The sequence below is a fragment of the Choloepus didactylus genome, chromosome 10, assembly GCF_015220235.1.
Source record: "Choloepus didactylus isolate mChoDid1 chromosome 10, mChoDid1.pri, whole genome shotgun sequence".
Classification (NCBI taxonomy): Eukaryota; Metazoa; Chordata; class Mammalia; order Pilosa; family Megalonychidae; genus Choloepus; species Choloepus didactylus.
This window is the reverse complement of record NC_051316.1, coordinates 120,503,079-120,521,960: the sequence shown is the minus strand read 5'-3', so window position 1 is coordinate 120,521,960 and position 18,882 is coordinate 120,503,079. Positions and strand designations below refer to the sequence as shown.

At 38.7% G+C, this 18,882-nt stretch overlaps 1 protein-coding gene across 1 annotated transcript in view; it reads left to right on the top strand.

Annotated features, from left to right (window-relative positions):
- Positions 1–2,035: 2,035 nt before the first annotated feature.
- The window catches only part of SMC2 (structural maintenance of chromosomes 2), a 54,005-nt gene continuing 37,158 nt past the window's right edge, over positions 2,036–18,882 (top strand). Inside the window, exons 1-9 of the mRNA XM_037798020.1 lie at positions 2,036–2,254; positions 3,000–3,228; positions 3,868–4,017; positions 13,778–13,900; positions 15,047–15,085; positions 16,193–16,303; positions 16,481–16,525; positions 17,857–18,090; positions 18,332–18,481. Coding sequence (XP_037653948.1) covers positions 3,061–3,228; positions 3,868–4,017; positions 13,778–13,900; positions 15,047–15,085; positions 16,193–16,303; positions 16,481–16,525; positions 17,857–18,090; positions 18,332–18,481 — 1,020 coding nt within the window. The 5' untranslated portion in view covers positions 2,036–2,254; positions 3,000–3,060. The remainder of the gene's footprint in view (positions 2,255–2,999; positions 3,229–3,867; positions 4,018–13,777; positions 13,901–15,046; positions 15,086–16,192; positions 16,304–16,480; positions 16,526–17,856; positions 18,091–18,331; positions 18,482–18,882) is intronic.

Below are 18,882 nucleotides of genomic sequence, written 5' to 3'. Positions count from 1 at the left end.
TGGAGCAGATGCCAGCCACGTGCCTTCCCAGCTAACAGAAGTTTTCCGGACACCATCGGCCATCCTCCAGTGAAGGAACCCGATTGCTGATGTGACCTTGGACACTTTATGGCCTTAAGATTGTAACTGTGTAACCAAATAAACCCCCTTTTATAAAAGCCAATCCATCTCTGGTGTTTTGCATTCCAGCAGCACTAGCAAACTAGAACAGATGTATTCTCCCCTACATGTTTCAGATGGAGCATGGCCCTGCTTTGACTTTAGATTTCTACACTCCAAAAGTGTGAGATGATTTTCTGTTGTTTTAAGTCATCCAGCTATGATCCTTTGTTACAGCAGTCCTAGAAAATAAAGATACACCCTAAGGAATAGTTTATTTCATAACTTGATAAAATCCATATTAGAGGTTGGTGGCTAATTAAAATTCCTTACTCGCAAAGTGATGAAAGGGACATAGCTGCAGGTAAATGTATAAGAGTCAATAAAATGAATACCAGTGAATAACTGTGGAATGTAGGGGAGGCAGGAACCAAAGGGGACAAAGATAACTGCAGAACCAAATTGATGTTAGGCCATTACCAATGAATGGCATTACAGAAAAAGCAGGTATCATAAAAGAGTAAATAAAGTATTTCTTAAACAAAGACCCACAAAACTTATTTTACTCTCTTATTTAGAGAAACTGTTTCAAAACAGGACGCATTCCTGGTAGCTTAAGATTAGTGCGGTTGATTGCAAAGCTATTGGGGGACCAAGCAAGCAACTTCAAATATATGCCCTAAAATACTATACTGGTTGCACCCTCTTTTTATACCTCCCCTAGAACAGCACCAAACCCATTCTGGAACTAAGCCCTTCCTAACTCATTAGTATCAATGTGCTCAACGGTGAGTAAACCAGAATTTTTTTTTTTTTTTTTTTTGGAACAATACACACTGATAAATCAGGGTTGGCTGTCTGCAGGAGTGGCTTCTGTGCATAAGCTGAGTAGTATATAATATTTAAGAGCTAACGCTACAGAGCCAGATGCTTGGGAACAAATCCTGGCTTCTCCACTTGCTACTTGTACAAACTGTTTCACCTTTCGGCGACTTGGCTGACCCATCTCTAAAATGAAAAAACAAAACAAAACAAAGCAAAAAACAAAAAAACAAAAAACAAAAAACAAAAAAACCCGACCGATTTCATAAGCTTGCTTTGAGTTCTTTAAAAAGCACTTGATACATGGACTGGCACACAACGCTCAAGAAATACTAGCTAGAGTAAGGGGTTTCCAGAATAATTCCCTGAAATGGTTAGTTCTGCTACTGCTTAGCATTAACATAAAGCTTTTCAATGCAAAACGGTGAACATCTATTTGTCTAGCACCCGCCCCACTCAGTTTCTTCCCCCGGCCTCAGGGCAGGTGCAGGCAGCGGGCACGGTCTTCTCTTCCGGACCCGGAGAGCTGAGATGAGAAGACCCGCCCGGATCAGCTGCCGGCGGGTAGCGGAGCCGGCAGGCAGTCCCACCCCCCACCCAAGTGCAGCTTCCATTTTCGGGGCTTCTGAGCCAACCCAGGAGATTCAGACGCTTGTAAAGCAGAAGGACGACCCCCCGCGAAAGACTACCCAGATCCTCGCACTTCGCACCCGCTAGGCTGAGAAGTCAAAACCCCCGCCAGCACATCCCGCCTGGGCTTAGACGGGGCGGAGCTTCTGGGGCGCGGCCCGCGGCGGGGCGGAGCCTGAGGCGGAGTCCGCGGCAGAGCCGGGCTGAAGAGGCGCGAGGCCCCGAGACTGCGGGTTGGGACTGCCCGAAGTGTGCCGGACGCCGATGTCAACATATGCCCCCTGCTCTTTTAGTTCTCAGGCCCATGCTGTCACTGATCTGGAGCCGCCATTACCGCAGCCGTCTTTCCTATCTCCCTGTCGTTTTGATCCTCCTTTTGGAGAGAAAAGATGGGACCGCGAAGTCAGGCAGCGCCTAGACACCAGCAGAGGAACTAGGCTGTGGAGGCGGGGTCTTTTGCTCGCGCCGAAATTCAAAGGAATAAATAGATCCGGCCCCGGCTCTGCGTGCGGGACTCGGGTGGTAGCCGCAATGGCTGGGTTCTCTTCTTAGCCCTAGAAGCCGGGCAGGTGTGGCCCGTGCAACACGCCGTTGTGACCGGGAGGAGCTTTCGGGACCCTTTTGGCCCGGGCGGCCTGAGGTGGCGGCGAGGCGGGTGCTGCGCGCGACAGGCTGGGCCTGGCCTGGCGTTCCAGGCGGGAGGGTGAGTGGCATCGGGGGCCTCAGGCTGGAATTAAGGGCAAAGGGTCCCTGGCAAAGTGGCTAATTCCTGTCCATCGTTGGAGTGGCCATGGGAAGGTGTTGATAGGCCCTAAGAGGCAAGGGAACAGCCTGAGTGTAAGCAAGACGTTGGAGAATAAATGGAATTCGTAAATATTTACTGATGATCCCTTCTGAGTCAGGCACTCTTAGGAGACATAGCGGTGGGTGTAGGCGAAGATCCTATAGGATCTTACGTTATAATGAGTTGGGTAAATGCATGAATACTGCTTAGTATCAGCTTTAGTGCCATGAAGGAAAAAGAAAGCAGAGTGAGGGGATGGGTAGAGTTGTCCTTTGTAACGGAAGGTCAGGAAGGTGACGTTTGCGCAGAGACGTGGGTGCATTAAAGGAGAGTGAGCCGTGCCATTATCGGGGAGAAGCACTTTATGGGTAAAGGGAATGGGATGTGAAATAGTCATTAGTCTAGGCTAAGTACAGTGTGATAAAGGTGGAAGGCAGGCCTGGAAAAATTGGTAGAAGAAATGCTAAGAGGTTTGATTTCCAGGTTAAAAGGTTTAATTAACTTCCAGCTAGTAACTATCTCTTGCTTGTTTTTAAGTAGGGGAAAGTTGGTGAGCGGCTGTTTTATTTCTGTTATGTTATCATTCCTATACTGAGTCTGCCACATTTCAGTATGATTCCAGGTTTTCATTCCATTTATGTTGTGTTATTTTTGTTTTGAACAGAACTGGTTTGTGGCCTCTGTGACTCCCAGCAGAAGTTTACTAGCCCAGCTCCATAGTGAAAATGCATATTAAGTCAATCGTTCTTGAGGGATTCAAGTCCTATGCTCAGAGGACTGAAGTCAATGGTTTTGACCCCCTCTTCAATGCCATCACTGGTTTAAATGGTAGTGGGAAATCCAACATACTGGACTCCATCTGCTTTTTGCTGGGCATCTCCAACCTGTCTCAGGTAAAGTGCAAACTTTGTGATTTACGTGAATTTGTTTGAAAGGGAATATTCTTTGAACTTAAGAGACTGTTCATTTGCCTTTTTGCAGGTTTTTTTTTTAACTTTAGCATTTAACTGAGCACTATTGTTTTGTACTTTATGTGAGTTATCTTATATCTCATTGCAGCCCTTTAAGATAAATACTATTATCACTCCGTTTTTTTTAGGTAGAACTTAGGAGGGGTTGCTGGCTGTTCATCCTAAGATGTTCAGGAACAACTCTCAAACTTAGGCATTCTGACTTTAGGACAGTCAGTCTTACCCCAGAGTTTGTGTTTTTTCCCCCCTGCATTATAATGTATTTTTAGGATGTAGGAATGGGATTGGATGAGAATATAGTAGGCACTGTCTTCCCTTAAATCTTCCAATGGACTCATTAAGAAATGAGTAGAGAACAGTTCACTTCAGAGTCGATGAGGACCGATTGAGAAAGGTGCCCATTGCAGGTTGTTACCTGTTTTCTTTGCCAATGGACAATGGTGCCTGCCCTTGGCTACTTAATGGATACCATATGGGTGGGTTTTCCAACAAGAAACCATTTTTCGTGCTAGTTTGTGTAATAGGGGTTTTGTTATTGATAAACTTTCTCTTTAATTTTAGGTTCGAGCTTCTAATTTACAAGATTTAGTTTACAAAAATGGGCAAGCTGGTATTACCAAAGCCTCAGTGTCAATCACCTTTGATAATTCTGACAAAAAGCAAAGCCCTTTAGGATTTGAGGTTCATGATGAAATCACAGTAACAAGGCAGGTAAGTGGCTACTAAACATTTGGTACCTAGGGACTTGCATGTGGCAATATGGCTTGTAAAAAGTACTGGAGAGAGAGAGAAAATTCATGAGCAACTTTATGCATCAGATACTGATAGTTTTTTTTTTTTTTTTAAATACCTTCCTTGTATCAAAATTTTGATCATGCAAATGCTACTATTAACTAAAAGGGTTGAAAGAGATCTGAAATGTTACCCATCAGGTATAATAGGCCCTAAACCATACTTGAATCTGGAACGAGTACTTGTATCTTCTCTGTGCTGGAACACCTCCAGTACCTAGGATCTTGCTTTTTTCTGAAGTAACCCTTTCTACTTCTTGTCAGGTCTAATTAGAAAGTTATTCCTATAACTTGAGCCAAAATCTGCTGTCTTATAAAGTTATACTTGTTAATCCTTGTTCTCTTAAAAGTACCTAATCTCATTTAGTCTATATTCCAATATTTAAGTGATTCGCAAGTGTAAATGTTTTCTAAGCTGAATATCACCAGTTCCTGCACTTGATATTTAGTGAGTTCCAGTTCCTTCACTTGTCTGACCATTCTGAGTTTACTCCGGTTTTTTGTATCTTTTTTTCCCCTCAGTGTATGGCACTTCAAGTTAAGTGTACCAGGATTGGTCTAGTTAAAACTGAATTAGGGGGAGGCGGGGCAAGATGGCAGACTGGTGAGCTGTATGTTTTAGTTACTCCTCCAGGAAAGTAGGTAAAAAGCCAGGAACTGCGTGGACTGGACACCACAGAGCAATCTGTCTTTGGGCATACTTCATACAACACTCATGAAAACGTGGAACTGCTGAGATCAGAGAAATCTGTAAGTTTTTGCGGCCAGGGGACCCGCGCCCCTCCCTGCCAGGCTCAGTCCCGGGGGAGGAGGGGCTGTCAGCTCCAGGAAGGAGAAGGGAGAATTGCAGTGGCTGCTCTTATCAGAAACTCATTCTACTGATTCAAACTCCAACCATAGATAGACTGAGGCCAGACACCAGAGACTCTGAGAGCAGCCAGCCCAGCAGAGAGGAGACGGGCATAGAAGGAAAACAACACGAGAAGCTCCAAAGTAAAAGCAGAGGATTTTTGGAGTTCTGGTGAACACAGAAAGGGGAAGGGCGGAGATCAGGCCTTGAGGCGCATATGCAAATCCCGAAGCAAGGCTGATCTCTCTGCCCTGTGCACCTTTCCTTAATGGCCCTGGTTGCTTTGTCTATTAGCATTTCAATAACCCATTAGATCTCTGAGGAGGGCCGGTTTTTTTTTTTTTTTTTTAAATCCTTTTTGCTTTTTCTAAAACAATTACTCTAAGAAGCTCAATACAGAAAGCTTCAAAGAATTGAAATTTGGGCACGTCAAGTCAAGAGCAGAACTAAGAGAGCTCTGAGACAAAAGGCAATAATCCAGTGGCTGAGAAAATTCACTAAACAGCACAACTTCCCAAGAAAAGGGGGGTGTCCGCTCACAGCCACCATCCTGGTGGACAGGAAACACTCCTGCCCATCGCCAGCCCCATAGCCCAGAGCTGCCCCAGACAACCCAGTGTGACGGAAGTGCTTCAAATAACAGGCACACACCACAAAACTGGGCGTGGACATTAGCCTTCCCTGCAACCTCAGCTGAATGTCCCAGAGCTGGGAAGGGGGAGCAGTGTGAATTAACAGAGCCCCATTCAGCCATCATTTGAGCAGACTGGGAGCCTCCCAACACAGCCCAGCAGCCCAGAACTGCCCTGGGGGGACGGCACTCACCTGTGACATAGCACAGTCATCCCTCAACAGAGGACCCGGGGTGCACAGCCTGGAAGAGGGGCCCACTTGCAAGTCTCAGGAGCCATACGCCAATACCAAAGACTTGTGGGTCAGTGGCAGAGACAAACTGTGGCAGGACTGAACTGAAGGATTAGACTATTGCAGTAGCTTTAAAACTCTAGGATCATCAGGGAGATTTGATTGTTAGGGCCACCCCCCCTCCCCGACTGCCCAGAAACACGCCCCACATACAGGGCAGGCAACACCAACTACACATGCAAGCTTGGGACACCAATTGGGCCCCACAAGACTCACTCCCCCACTCACCAAAAAGGCTAAGCAGGGGAGATCTGGCTTGTGGAGAACAGGTGGCTCGTGGACGCCACCTGCTGGTTAGTTAGAGAAAGTGTACTCCACGAAGCTGTAGATCTGATAAATTAGAGATAAGGACTTCAACTGGTCTACAAACCCTAAAAGAACCCTATCAAGGTCAGCAAATGCCACGAGGCCAAAAACAACAGAAAATTATAAAGCATATGAAAAAACCAGACGATATGGATAACCCAAGCCCAAGCACCCAAATCAAAAGACCAGAAGAGACACACCTAGAGCAGCTACTCAAAGAACTAAAGATGAACAATGAGACCCTAGTACGGGATATGAAGGAAATCAAGAAGACCCTAGAAGAACATAAAGAAGACATTGCAAGACTAAATAAAAAAATGGATGATCTTATGGAAATTAAAGAAACTGTTGACCAAATTAAAAAGATTCTGGACACTCATAGTACAAGACTAGAGGAAGTTGAACAACGAATCAGTGACCTGGAAGATGACAGAATGAAAAATGAAAGCATAAAAGAAAGAATGGGGAAAAAAATTGAAAAACTCGAAATGGACCTCAGGGATATGATAGATAATATGAAACGTCCGAATATAAGACTCATTGGTGTCCCAGAAGGGGAAGAAAAGGGTAAAGGTCTAGGAAGAGTATTCAAAGAAATTGTTGGGGAAAACTTCCCAAATCTTCTAAACAACATAAATACACAAATCATAAATGCTCAGCGAACTCCAAATAGAATAAATCCAAAAAAAACCCACTCCGAGACATATACTGATCACACTGTCAAACATAGAAGAGAAGGAGCAAGTTCTGAAAGCAGCAAGAGAAAAGCAATTCACCACATACAAAGGAAACAGCATAAGACTAAGTAGTGACTACTCAGCAGCCACCATGGAGGCGAGAAGGCAGTGGCACGATATATTTAAAATTCTGAGAGAGAGGAATTTCCAGCCAAGAATACTTTATCCAGCAAAGCTCTCCTTCAAATTTGAGGGAGAGCTTAAATTTTTCACAGACAAAGAAATGCTGAGAGAATTTGCTAACAAGAGACCTGCCCTACTGGAGATACTAAAGGGAGCCCTACAGACAGAGAAACAAAGACAGGACAGAGAGACTTGGAGAAAGGTTCAGTACTAAAGAGATTCGGTATGGGTACAATAAAGGATATTAATAGAGAGAGGGAAAAATATGGTAAACATAATCCAAAGGATAAGATGGCCGATTCAAGAAATGCCTTCACGGTTTTAACGTTGAATGTAAATGGATTAAACTCCCCAATTAAAAGATATAGATTCGCAGAATGGATCAAAAAAAATGAACCATCAATATGTTGCATACAAGAGACTCATCTTAGACACAGGGACACAAAGAAACTGAAAGTGAAAGGATGGAAAAAAATATTTCATGCAAGCTACAGCCAAAAGAAAGCAGGTGTAGCAATATTAATCTCAGATAAAATAGACTTCAAATGCAGGGATGTTTTGAGAGACAAAGAAGGCCACTACATACTAATAAAAGGGGCAATTCAGCAAGAAGAAATAACAATCGTAAATGTCTATGCACCCAATCAAGGTGCCACAAAATACATGAGAGAAACATTGGCAAAACTAAAGGAAGCAATTGATGTTTCCACAATAATTGTGGGAGACTTCAACACATCACTCTCTCCTATAGATAGATCAACCAGACAGAAGACCAATAAGGAAATTGAAAACCTAAACAATCTGATAAATGAATTAGATTTAACAGACATCTACAGGACATTACATCCCAAATCACCAGGATACACATACTTTTCTAGTGCTCACGGAACTTTCTCCAGAATAGATCATATGCTGGGACATAAAACAAGCCTCAATAAATTTAAAAAGATTGAAATTATTCAAAGCACATTCTCTGACCACAATGGAATACAATTAGAAGTCAATAACCATCAGAGACTTAGAAAATTCACAAATACCTGGAGGTTAAACAACACACTCCTAAACAATCAGTGGGTTAAAGAAGAAATAGCAAGAGAAATTGCTAAATATATAGAGACGAATGAAAATGAGAACACAACATACCAAAACCTATGGGATGCAGCAAAAGCAGTGCTAAGGGGGAAATTTATAGCACTAAACGCATATATTAAAAAGGAAGAAAGAGCCAAAATCAAAGAACTAATGGATCAACTGAAGAAGCTAGAAAATGAACAGCAAACCAATCCTAAACCAAGTACAAGAAAAGAAATAACAAGGATTAAAGCAGAAATAAATGACATAGAGAACAAAAAAACAATAGAAAGGATAAATATCACCAAAAGTTGGTTCTTTGAGAAGATCAACAAGATTGACAAGCCCCTAGCTAGACTGACAAAATCAAAAAGAGAGAAGACCCATATAAACAAAATAATGAATGAAAAAGGTGACATAACTGCAGATCCTGAAGAAATTAAAAAAATTATAAGAGGATATTATGAACAACTGTATGGCAACAAACTGGATAATGTAGAAGAAATGGACCATTTCCTGGAAACATATGAACAACCTAGACTGACCAGAGAAGAAACAGAAGACCGCAACCAACCCATCACAAGCAAAGAGATCCAATCAGTCATCAAAAATCTTCCCACAAATAAATGCCCAGGGCCAGATGGCTTCACAGGGGAATTCTACCAAACTTTCCAGAAAGAACTGACACCAATCTTACTCAAACTCTTTCAAAACATTGAAAAAAATGGAACACTACCTAACTCATTTTATGAAGCTAACATCAATCTAATACCAAAACCAGGCAAAGATGCTACAAAAAAGGAAAACTACCGGCCAATCTCCCTAATGAATATAGATGCAAAAATCCTCAACAAAATACTTGCAAATCGAATCCAAAGACACATTAAAAAAATCATACACCATGACCAAGTGGGGTTCATTCCAGGCATGCAAGGCTGGTTCAACATAAGAAAAACAATCAATGTATTACAACACATTAAAAACTCGAAAGGGAAAAATCAATTGATCATCTCAATAGATGCTGAAAAAGCATTTGACAAAATCCAACATCCGTTTTTGATAAAAACACTTCAAAAGGTAGGAATTGAAGGAAACTTCCTCAACATGATAAAGAGCATATATGAAAAACCCACAGCCAGCATAGTATTCAATGGTGAGAGACTGAAAGCCTTCCCTCTAAGATCAGGAACAAGACAAGAATGCCCGCTGTCACCACTGTTATTCAACATTGTGCTGGAAGTGCTAGCCAGGGCAATCCGGCAAGACAAAGAAATAAAAGGCATCCAAATTGGAAAAGAAGAAGTAAAACTGTCATTGTTTGCAGATGATATGATCTTATATCTAGAAAACCCTGAGAAATCAACGATACACCTACTAGAGCTAATAAACAAATTTAGCAAAGTAGCGGGATACAAGATTAATGCACATAAGTCAGTAATGTTTCTATATGCTAGAAATGAACAAACTGAAGAGACACTCAAGAAAAAGATACCATTTTCAATAGCAACTAAAAAAATCAAGTACCTAGGAATAAACTTAACCAAAGATGTAAAAGACCTATACAAAGAAAACTACATAACTCTACTAAAAGAAATAGAAGGGGACCTTAAAAGATGGAAAAATATTCCATGTTCATGGATAGGAAGGCTAAATGTCATTAAGATGTCAATTCTACCCAAACTCATCTACAGATTCAATGCAATCCCAATCAAAATTCCAACAACCTACTTTGCAGACTTGGAAAAGCTAGTTATCAAATTTATTTGGAAAGGGAAGATGCCTCGAATTGCTAAAGACACTCTAAAAAAGAAAAACGAAGTGGGAGGACTTACACTCCCTGACTTTGAAGCTTATTATAAAGCCACAGTTGCCAAAACAGCATGGTACTGGCACAAAGATAGACATATAGATCAATGGAATCGAATTGAGAATTCAGAGATAGACCCTCAGATCTATGGCCGACTGATCTTTGATAAGGCCCCCAAAGTCACCGAACTGAGCCATAATGGTCTTTTCAACAAATGGGGCTGGGAGAGTTGGATATCCATATCCAAAAGAATGAAAGAGGACCCCTACCTCACCCCCTACACAAAAATTAACTCAAAATGGACCAAAGATCTCAATATAAAAGAAAGTACCATAAAACTCCTAGAAGATAATGTAGGAAAACATCTTCAAGACCTTGTATTAGGAGGCCACTTCCTAGACTTTACACCCAAAGCACAAGCAACAAAAGAGAAAATAGATAAATGGGAACTCCTCAAGCTTAGAAGTTTCTGCACCTCAAAGGAATTTCTCAAAAAGGTAAAGAGGCAGCCAACTCAATGGGAAAAAATTTTTGGAAACCATGTATCTGACAAAAGACTGATATCTTGCATATACAAAGAAATCCTACAACTCAATGACAATAGTACAGACAGCCCAATTATAAAATGGGCAAAAGATATGAAAAGACAGTTCTCTGAAGAGGAAATACAAATGGCCAAGAAACACATGAAAAAATGTTCAGCTTCACTAGCTATTAGAGAGATGCAAATTAAGACCACAATGAGATACCATCTAACACCGGTTAGAATGGCTGCCATTAAACAAACAGGAAACTACAAATGCTGGAGGGGATGTGGAGAAATTGGAACTCTTATTCATTGTTGGTGGGACTGTATAATGGTTCAGCCACTCTGGAAGTCAGTCTGGCAGTTCCTTAGAAAACTAGATACAGAGCTACCATTCGATCCAGCGATTGCACTTCTCGGTATATACCCGGAAGATCGGAAAGCAGTGACACGAACAGATATCTGCACGCCAATGTTCATAGCAGCATTATTCACAATTGCCAAGAGATGGAAACAACCCAAATGTCCTTCAACAGATGAGTGGATAAATAAAATGTGGTATATACACACGATGGAATACTACGCGGCAGTAAGAAGGAACGATCTGGTGAAACATATGACAACATGGATGAACCTTGAAGACATAATGCTGAGCGAAATAAGCCAGGCACAAAAAGAGAAATATTATATGCTACCACTAATGTGAACTTTGAAAAATGTAAAACAAATGGTTTATAATGTAGAATGTAGGGGAACTAGCAGTAGAGAGCAATTAAGGAAGGGGGAACAATAATCCAAGAAGAACAGATAAGCTATTTAACGTTCTGGGGATGCCCAGAAATGACTATGGTCTGTTAATTTCTGATGGATGTAGTAGGAACAAGTTCACTGAAATGTTGCTATATTATGTAACTTTCTTGGGGTAAAGTAGGAACATGTTGGAAGTTAAGCAGTTATCTTAGGTTAGTTGTCTTTTTCTTACTCCCTTGTTAGGGTCTCTTTGAAATGTTCTTTTATTGTATGTTTGTTTTCTTTTTAACTTTTTTTTTCATACAGGTGATTTGAAAAAAGAAGGGAAAGTTAAAAAAAAAAAAAAAAAAAGAAAAAAGACAAACAAGGGAAAAAAAAAAAAAAAAAAAAAGATGTAGTGCCCCCTTGAGGAGCCTGTGGAGAATGCAGGGGTATTCGCCTACCCCACCTCCATGGTTGCTAACATGACCACAGACATAGGGGACTGGTGGTTTGATGGGTTGAGCCCTCTACCATAAGTTTTACCCTTGGGAAGACGGTTGCTGCAAAGGAGAGGCTAGGCCTCCCTGTATTTGTGCCTAAGAGTCTCCTCCTGAATGCCTCTTTGTTGCTCAGATGTGGCCCTCTCTCTCTGGCTAAGCCAACTTGAAAGGTGAAATCACTGCCCTCCCCCCTACGTGGGATCAGACACCCAGGGAAGTGAATCTCCCTGGCAACGTGGAATATGACTCCCGGGGAGGAATGTAGACCCGGCATCGTGGGATGGAGAACATCTTCTTGACCAAAAGGGGGATGTGAAAGGAAATGAAATAAGCTTCAGTGGCAGAGAGATTCCAAAACGAGCCGAGAGATCACTCTGGTGGGCACTCTTACGCACACTTTAGACAACCTTTTTTAGGTTCTAAAGAATTGGGGTAGCTGGTGGTGGATACCTGAAACTATTAAACTACAACCCAGAACCCATGAATCTCGAAGACAGTTGTATAAAAATGTAGCTTATGAGGGGTGACAGTGGGATTGGGAATGCCATAAGGACCAAACTCCACTTTGTCTAGTTTATGGATGGATGTGTAGAAAAGTAGGGGAAGCAAACAAACAGACAAAGGTACCCAGTGTTCTTTTTTACTTCAATTGCTCTTTTTCACTCTAATTATTATTCTTGTTATTTTTGTGTGTGTGCTAATGAAGGTGTCAGGGATTGATTTAGGTGATGAATGTACAACTATGTAATGGTACTGTAAACAATCGAAAGTACAATTTGTTTTGTATGACTGCGTGGTATGTGAATATATCTCAATAAAATGATGATTAAAAAAAAAAAAAAACTGAATTAGGTTGAATTGTAACTTCTTTCATTTTAAGTACTCTTTATTCTGAATAGGGCATTGAAGAATTCTTGGTATATTATGTGTTCTTACCAGATTTTCTTAAAACCACTCTAAATTCTTTTTTTGTCATAGTCAGTTAAGATTTTCTTTTATTTTTAAAAGTTCTCTTAACTCCCATATACTCTGCATTTTAACATTAGTCACTTAGAGATTTTTCCCTCTATTTTAATTAAAGCCACTGATTAAAACAAAACAAAAAAAACATTGACTAGGTTGAGAAGAATCCTGCTCTGTGTTATTAGGCATCCATCAAATCACCCCTGTTAGGAATTGTCACTTAAGTCTGCTATTAATGTATGTAATTGTTCTTGTTGTCATTCAAGCCATGTGCCTGCATCTTGACCAAAACTGTGTCATAAAGACCTTGTCAAGTTATTTATGGGTGTTATTGGCTTGTTGTCCAAATATATTAATATATGAACTAGTAGCCAAATAATCCTTTCAGAAAAAGAAATAAAATGAAATTTACTCAATATTTTTTAAGTGCTTTATGTATACTGGGCATTCTTGAATACACTGGTGATATACAGATAGAAAGAATAATGAGAAACAGGTTTCGCCTTTAAGGACCTCAAAATCTGGTGGGTAAGACAATCGTACCCAGTAAATGACATTGTATGTGCTCTGGTAAAAGTATGAACAAGCTGGTGTGTGGTGTGACTTGTTCTTAATAAATCCATGGCTACTCTTTTTCTTCTAAGTGGTCACAAGTGATGTATCTTTATTAATCCCTTTTAGCATCTTGCTAGGATTGGTGTCAAGCCTCTTATCTTTAGTGTCTGATTCCTCTTCCTTTTGAAAATTGAATAAGTGGGGGGAAGAGGGTTTAACCTCTAGGTATGGAAAAATTGCCAAAAGAAGGTGACCAGGGACAGAAAATAAATTTTATACATACTTGGAAGCATAAAGCTAGACGTGATCTTAGAGACCTAGGCCTATGCAGGGGAGGTTAGGAGGCTTGTGCATTGTTACATAACAAATTAGCTTAAGTCCCTGAATTTGAAGTCAGTTGTGCTGACTCCCTTTAGTGTTCTTTTTGACCATGCCACACTTCCCCTACTATTTATCTAGAATCAATTTTGCTTACCGTTTGTTGGGTAGAACAAAAAGCACAATAGACAGTATCCTTAGGGACTTACTGTCTTGGCACAAGATGTACATGTTCATTTATATCTTTTAAAATGCTTCTCTTTTTTAGGTGGTTATTGGTGGCAGAAATAAATATCTAATTAATGGAGTAAATGCAAACAACACCAGAGTGCAAGATCTCTTCTGTTCTGTTGGCCTTAATGTTAACAACCCTCACTTTCTCATCATGCAGGTATTTTGGTTGTGGTCTTTACATCTGTTTTTGTCAATTTAAAAATAAAAATCTTTTATTTTTCAGTTATTTCAGTAGCAGAAACATCCCCTTTGGATTTTCCATTTTTTATTTACTGTTTTGCTGGGGTTTGGGCTGTGGTTTAGTTATTTGTACTGATGTGTTCTAAAATAGTGTACACATTTGAATTTTGAGGAAGTCTAGAAGTAATTTTCCTTGACTTTATTTTCTTACTACAAGAGTAATACATGCTCACTATGAAAAATGTTTTTAAATTCTTCTATTATATTCTTATAAATTAAAGTACTAGATTTAAGCATTTAAATTATGTATTAGTTTGAATCTGTATTAAAGTTCAAATAATTTTCAAGTGTGTATTAAAGTTTTCTTCTTTAGAGACTTTTAGAAATGAAAAGTAATGTCTGCCGTTATCTCACTTGACCCATCTAGTTACCCTTTGAGAAAGTCACAGCATGGTCAGTGGCAAGATGATGGGATCAGAACAAAAATATTTTTACCACATCACAACTCCAAAGCTGAAAATTTACCTCAAATGAATCTAAATCCAAAGTAATAACGGTTCTCTGAGCATTGGGTGTGCTTTTTTTGGAGGATGGGGGAATGGGAGTAACAAATGAAGTTACCGATTTTATGGCATTGAAGTAAAACATTTTATTCTGATTTCAGATTTAGAAATATGTTATCTATTTCTAGAAATTATTTTCAAGGGCTGTCATTCTAAAACATCAAAAAATGTTCAGTAATTATGCTGAAATTTATTTGTATACTAATCTGTTTTTGAACTGGATACTTCAGCATTATTAATATCAACCATCATAGAAACATGGTCTGAGTTAACTTTGTATCATTTAATAAATTGTATCACTTGTAACATTAAACACATTTAATTTGTATCACTGTTGAGAAAGTGAAAAGCAGTATGTCAAAATTCTAGAATTGTAAGGTACCTTTGTTCTCAAATTTAATAAAAGAAGCATCTTTTCATTTAGGTAGAAGAAAGAACTCCAAAAAGATTGGTACATTAGTATATATGTACATCTTTAATGCAGATAAATATATAGTATCTGTAGATTACATTTTATGTAATTTGTTATTATTACAGTAAGTTTGCCATTTTGTTTTCAGGGTCGAATTACAAAAGTATTGAATATGAAACCTCCAGAGGTAAGAATACTATTTATGGACAGTAAAAATAGTGATTAGAGATATTATTTTATTTTCTAGGTAAACAATTTTTTAACCTTTCTTCCATTGTTAAGATTCTTGGATACGCTGTTATATTTATACATGTATATGTATGTATGTGTGTGTGTGTGTGTGTGTGTGTGTGTGTGTATGGCATTGTGCCATATATTTAAAGAGATTTTAACTGTATAAAGCAACCTTTCACAACCAGTGTTCTATGTGCGATTTAAATACTACAGAAAAGGATTTGAGGGGCTCTTTCTGCAGTTTTCCCAAAGGTGGTACATGGTACATCTAGATGGTAGTTGCATGGGAGATAAATTAATTTATTACTTTTGATGGATTACTTAGGGCATCAGGACTTATTTTTCTCTTGGAGCCTGCTTGAGTAGAGTTAATGTGAAGGAATGAATGTTTCATACAAGAACGAAGGCTTTTTAGAGGTTATTCCTCTCACTGTGAGGAGCTAATAATAACATTGGTACTGATAATAACAGGCTGCTTTAAATATAGGCCATACTTATTTTCTTTATATAAACATGAGGAAAACTTGTAATTTGAGACCTGCCAAATACATAAAAATCAAAATGTTTTTGATTTCTATATTGAAGCAGGGATTTTCTTGAGACAGGGCTTGATGGGGAGTAGCAGCTTCAGTAGTGCTGGCAAAATTGTCCTTCCTATAGAATTATAATTGATTAATATTTGCCTCTTTTAGAGAGTTTTCATTTGCTCTATTTGTTTAAGTCTCAATATCCCTATTATCTCTATTACTTTCATCCCTAATATTAGATCCCTATTATCACTTCTCTGTGGATGAAGAAGCAGGCGCAGAGAAGATTAAGTTATTTGCCCAAGTTCTTAAAGCATGTGCCACAGTTGGGAGCCGTGCTTCATCCTGGATAGCACAAAATGGCTGAAGCCTGACTTGGAAGAATTTTGGGTAGAAACTTTTATGGTCCCTTTGGGCCATTATTTTGCTGAGATGCTTAGTAAAGACAAGGCCATAAATGCTATAATTATGATAAATTCAGATGAGACATACTGACCTGAATTCTTAAAACGTTAATAAAATTGTCATTCCAGATTTTATCCATGATAGAAGAAGCAGCTGGTACCAGGATGTATGAATACAAAAAAATAGCTGCCCAAAAAACTATAGAGAAAAAGGAGGCTAAGCTGAAAGAAATCAAGACGGTAATTAAATTTATTTAAAACATTTTTGGAGAAGTATAAAATTTTGCAATCTATAGTTTCCATACTGTGAAGAGGAAAGTTTTATTTTCAATTCAGTTTTCCAGTCTTATATATATATATATGTATTTTTAATGGTACTTTACATACTGAAAATACTGATTTTCCTTTATTTTCCAGATACTTGAAGAGGAGATTACTCCAACCATTCAAAAGTTAAAAGAGGTATGTATTATATATGTGAGGACAGTGGCTGGAATGTCTCTCAAAATTGGTGGAGTGTCAAAGATAATATGTATAGGGATAAAGTGTGTTCCACTTCTTAGGGATTTTTCTCTGGGATGAGATGTGAAGTTAGAGTTGGTTCTCCATAGCCCAGACCTCTGTTTGCAGGAATATGTGCTGCTTATGTAGTAAGTCATAATGACTTTGGAGTTTGCTTTTTATAATCTTAGAAAATGATATGTCAGATTTCAATACTGAAGAGAAACAAGTGTGGATTTTTCTGGATAATTAAAGTTGACTGGAACAACATTTCTTAAGTATATGGCACTCTTAGTAATCCTTGGTAGGGCAAATAGTTTCTATGATAATAAGTGCTGTTGCTACAGTTACTGCTGTTGAGGCATGTTATAAGCGAAATAAATTGAAACAGGTGTTCTGTGACTTTTTGTAGTTTTTGACATAAAACTTGTCAGTTTTATGTTTCTTGAGTGTTCATTGCATAGTGGCAAAAGGCATTTATAACACATTGTTTTTAATATGTTAAAGATACCCACTTAGGAACTTATTAAATGTCCATTGAATTTTGGTATCAATCAAATCTATTTTCATAATCATTATAGTTGTGTGGATGTTACTGGAAAAACTGAAAACTTGTGACTTGAAGGTACCTCCTTTGAATGCATGTTTATTTAAAAAAAACAAAAAAACAAAAAACAAAACACTAGATCAGGAGTTTAAACCTAGGTTTCAGACCTGATTAGATTTTGCGACATTGTTTCCTATCTGACAACTTGGACAGGTCACTTAACCACTCTGAACTTCGGTTTCTACATCTACAAATTAGGGATTTCAATTGTTATTTTGTCTACCATATCAGGTTCTCATGGGAATCAAATTTAGTAATGTGTGAGGGATGGTTTGTAAATAGTGACACTAATGTTGAGTAGTCATCTTGACAGTGCTACTGCAAAGTACATTAAATAGTGTATCACTGGTGGGTGGTATGTAGATTGGCTTTATAGGCTTCTTACTACTACCAGTCTGTGAACCTTATGCCACATTTATTTGTTAATCCCAACTGATTGTGTATTAGAAGAAATAGCCATTTAGGACTCACTACAGATTATATAATGCTATTTACAAAGGCAGAGTTCTCCTAAAGTTATTTAAAGTTTCCAAAAATTTACAATTACATGATTATTTAATCTAAGACTAAATCTATTACATCATGGAATGGGGAATTTGATACACGTTTCTGTAGTTTGATTATTTCCAAATTTGTTTAAAAATACAGATTTTGAATTATCCTTTATTGATGACTTCTCTTTCAGGAAAGATCTTCCTATTTGGAGTACCAGAAAGTAATGAGAGAAATAGAACATTTGAGTCGTTTATATATTGCATATCAGTTTTTGCTGGCTGAAGATACCAAAGAACACTCAGCTGAGGAGTTAAAAGAAATGCAGGATAAAGTTGTAAAGCTTCAAGAAGAATTGTCGGAGAATGAAAAAAAAATAAAAGCACTTAATCATGAAATAGAAGAGTTGGAAAAAAGAAAAGATAAGGTCAGAACATATAAATAAGAACAGAGAATATACTTTCACATGAAAAAAATATTTAACTCTTTTATACAGCTATTCAGGATTCTTGGGACATTGTCTGCCTTATTCATTTGTTGAATCTTAAAGTAGGGCAAATGAAATAGCTTTTAAAATGTGTAAATACTTTATGTAGAAATCATGTAAGTAGATGACAGCATGAACAAATTTTAAGGAATTTGACTGAATTGGATATGATTGGTTATAGGAAATTGGAGGTATACTACGCTCTTTAGAAGATGCTCTTGCAGAGGCTCAGCGAGTTAATACTAAATCTCAAAGTGCCTTTGATCTCAAGAAAAAAAATCTGGAAAGTGAAGAAAACAAACGCAAAGAGCTGGAAAAAAATATGGTCGAGGTAAGCAAATAAGTTTGTCACTAGTTTATATTCATCCATTTAGTTAATATTTATTGAGTGCCTACAATAGGCCAGTTGTAGTTGTTTGTCCTGGAGTACAGCAATATGCAAAATGGACAGAAGTCCCTGCCTTGTGGGTCTTATATTCCAGTGGGGGATGTGATGATAAAGTAAATAAACAAGAAGATACATAGCATGTTATATAGTGATAACTGTTCTGGAGAAAAAATAAAGCAGGAAAGGAAAATAGCTGTTTAAGAAGAATGCAATGTGGGATCCAAATTGGATAGCCGTTGAAGGCCTTGTTAAGAGGAACATATTTGAAGTCCGAGAGTGAGCCAGGCAGGTAGATTGGGTGGAGAGTACGATGGGGAAGTGTTCCAGGCAGAAAGAACAGCAAT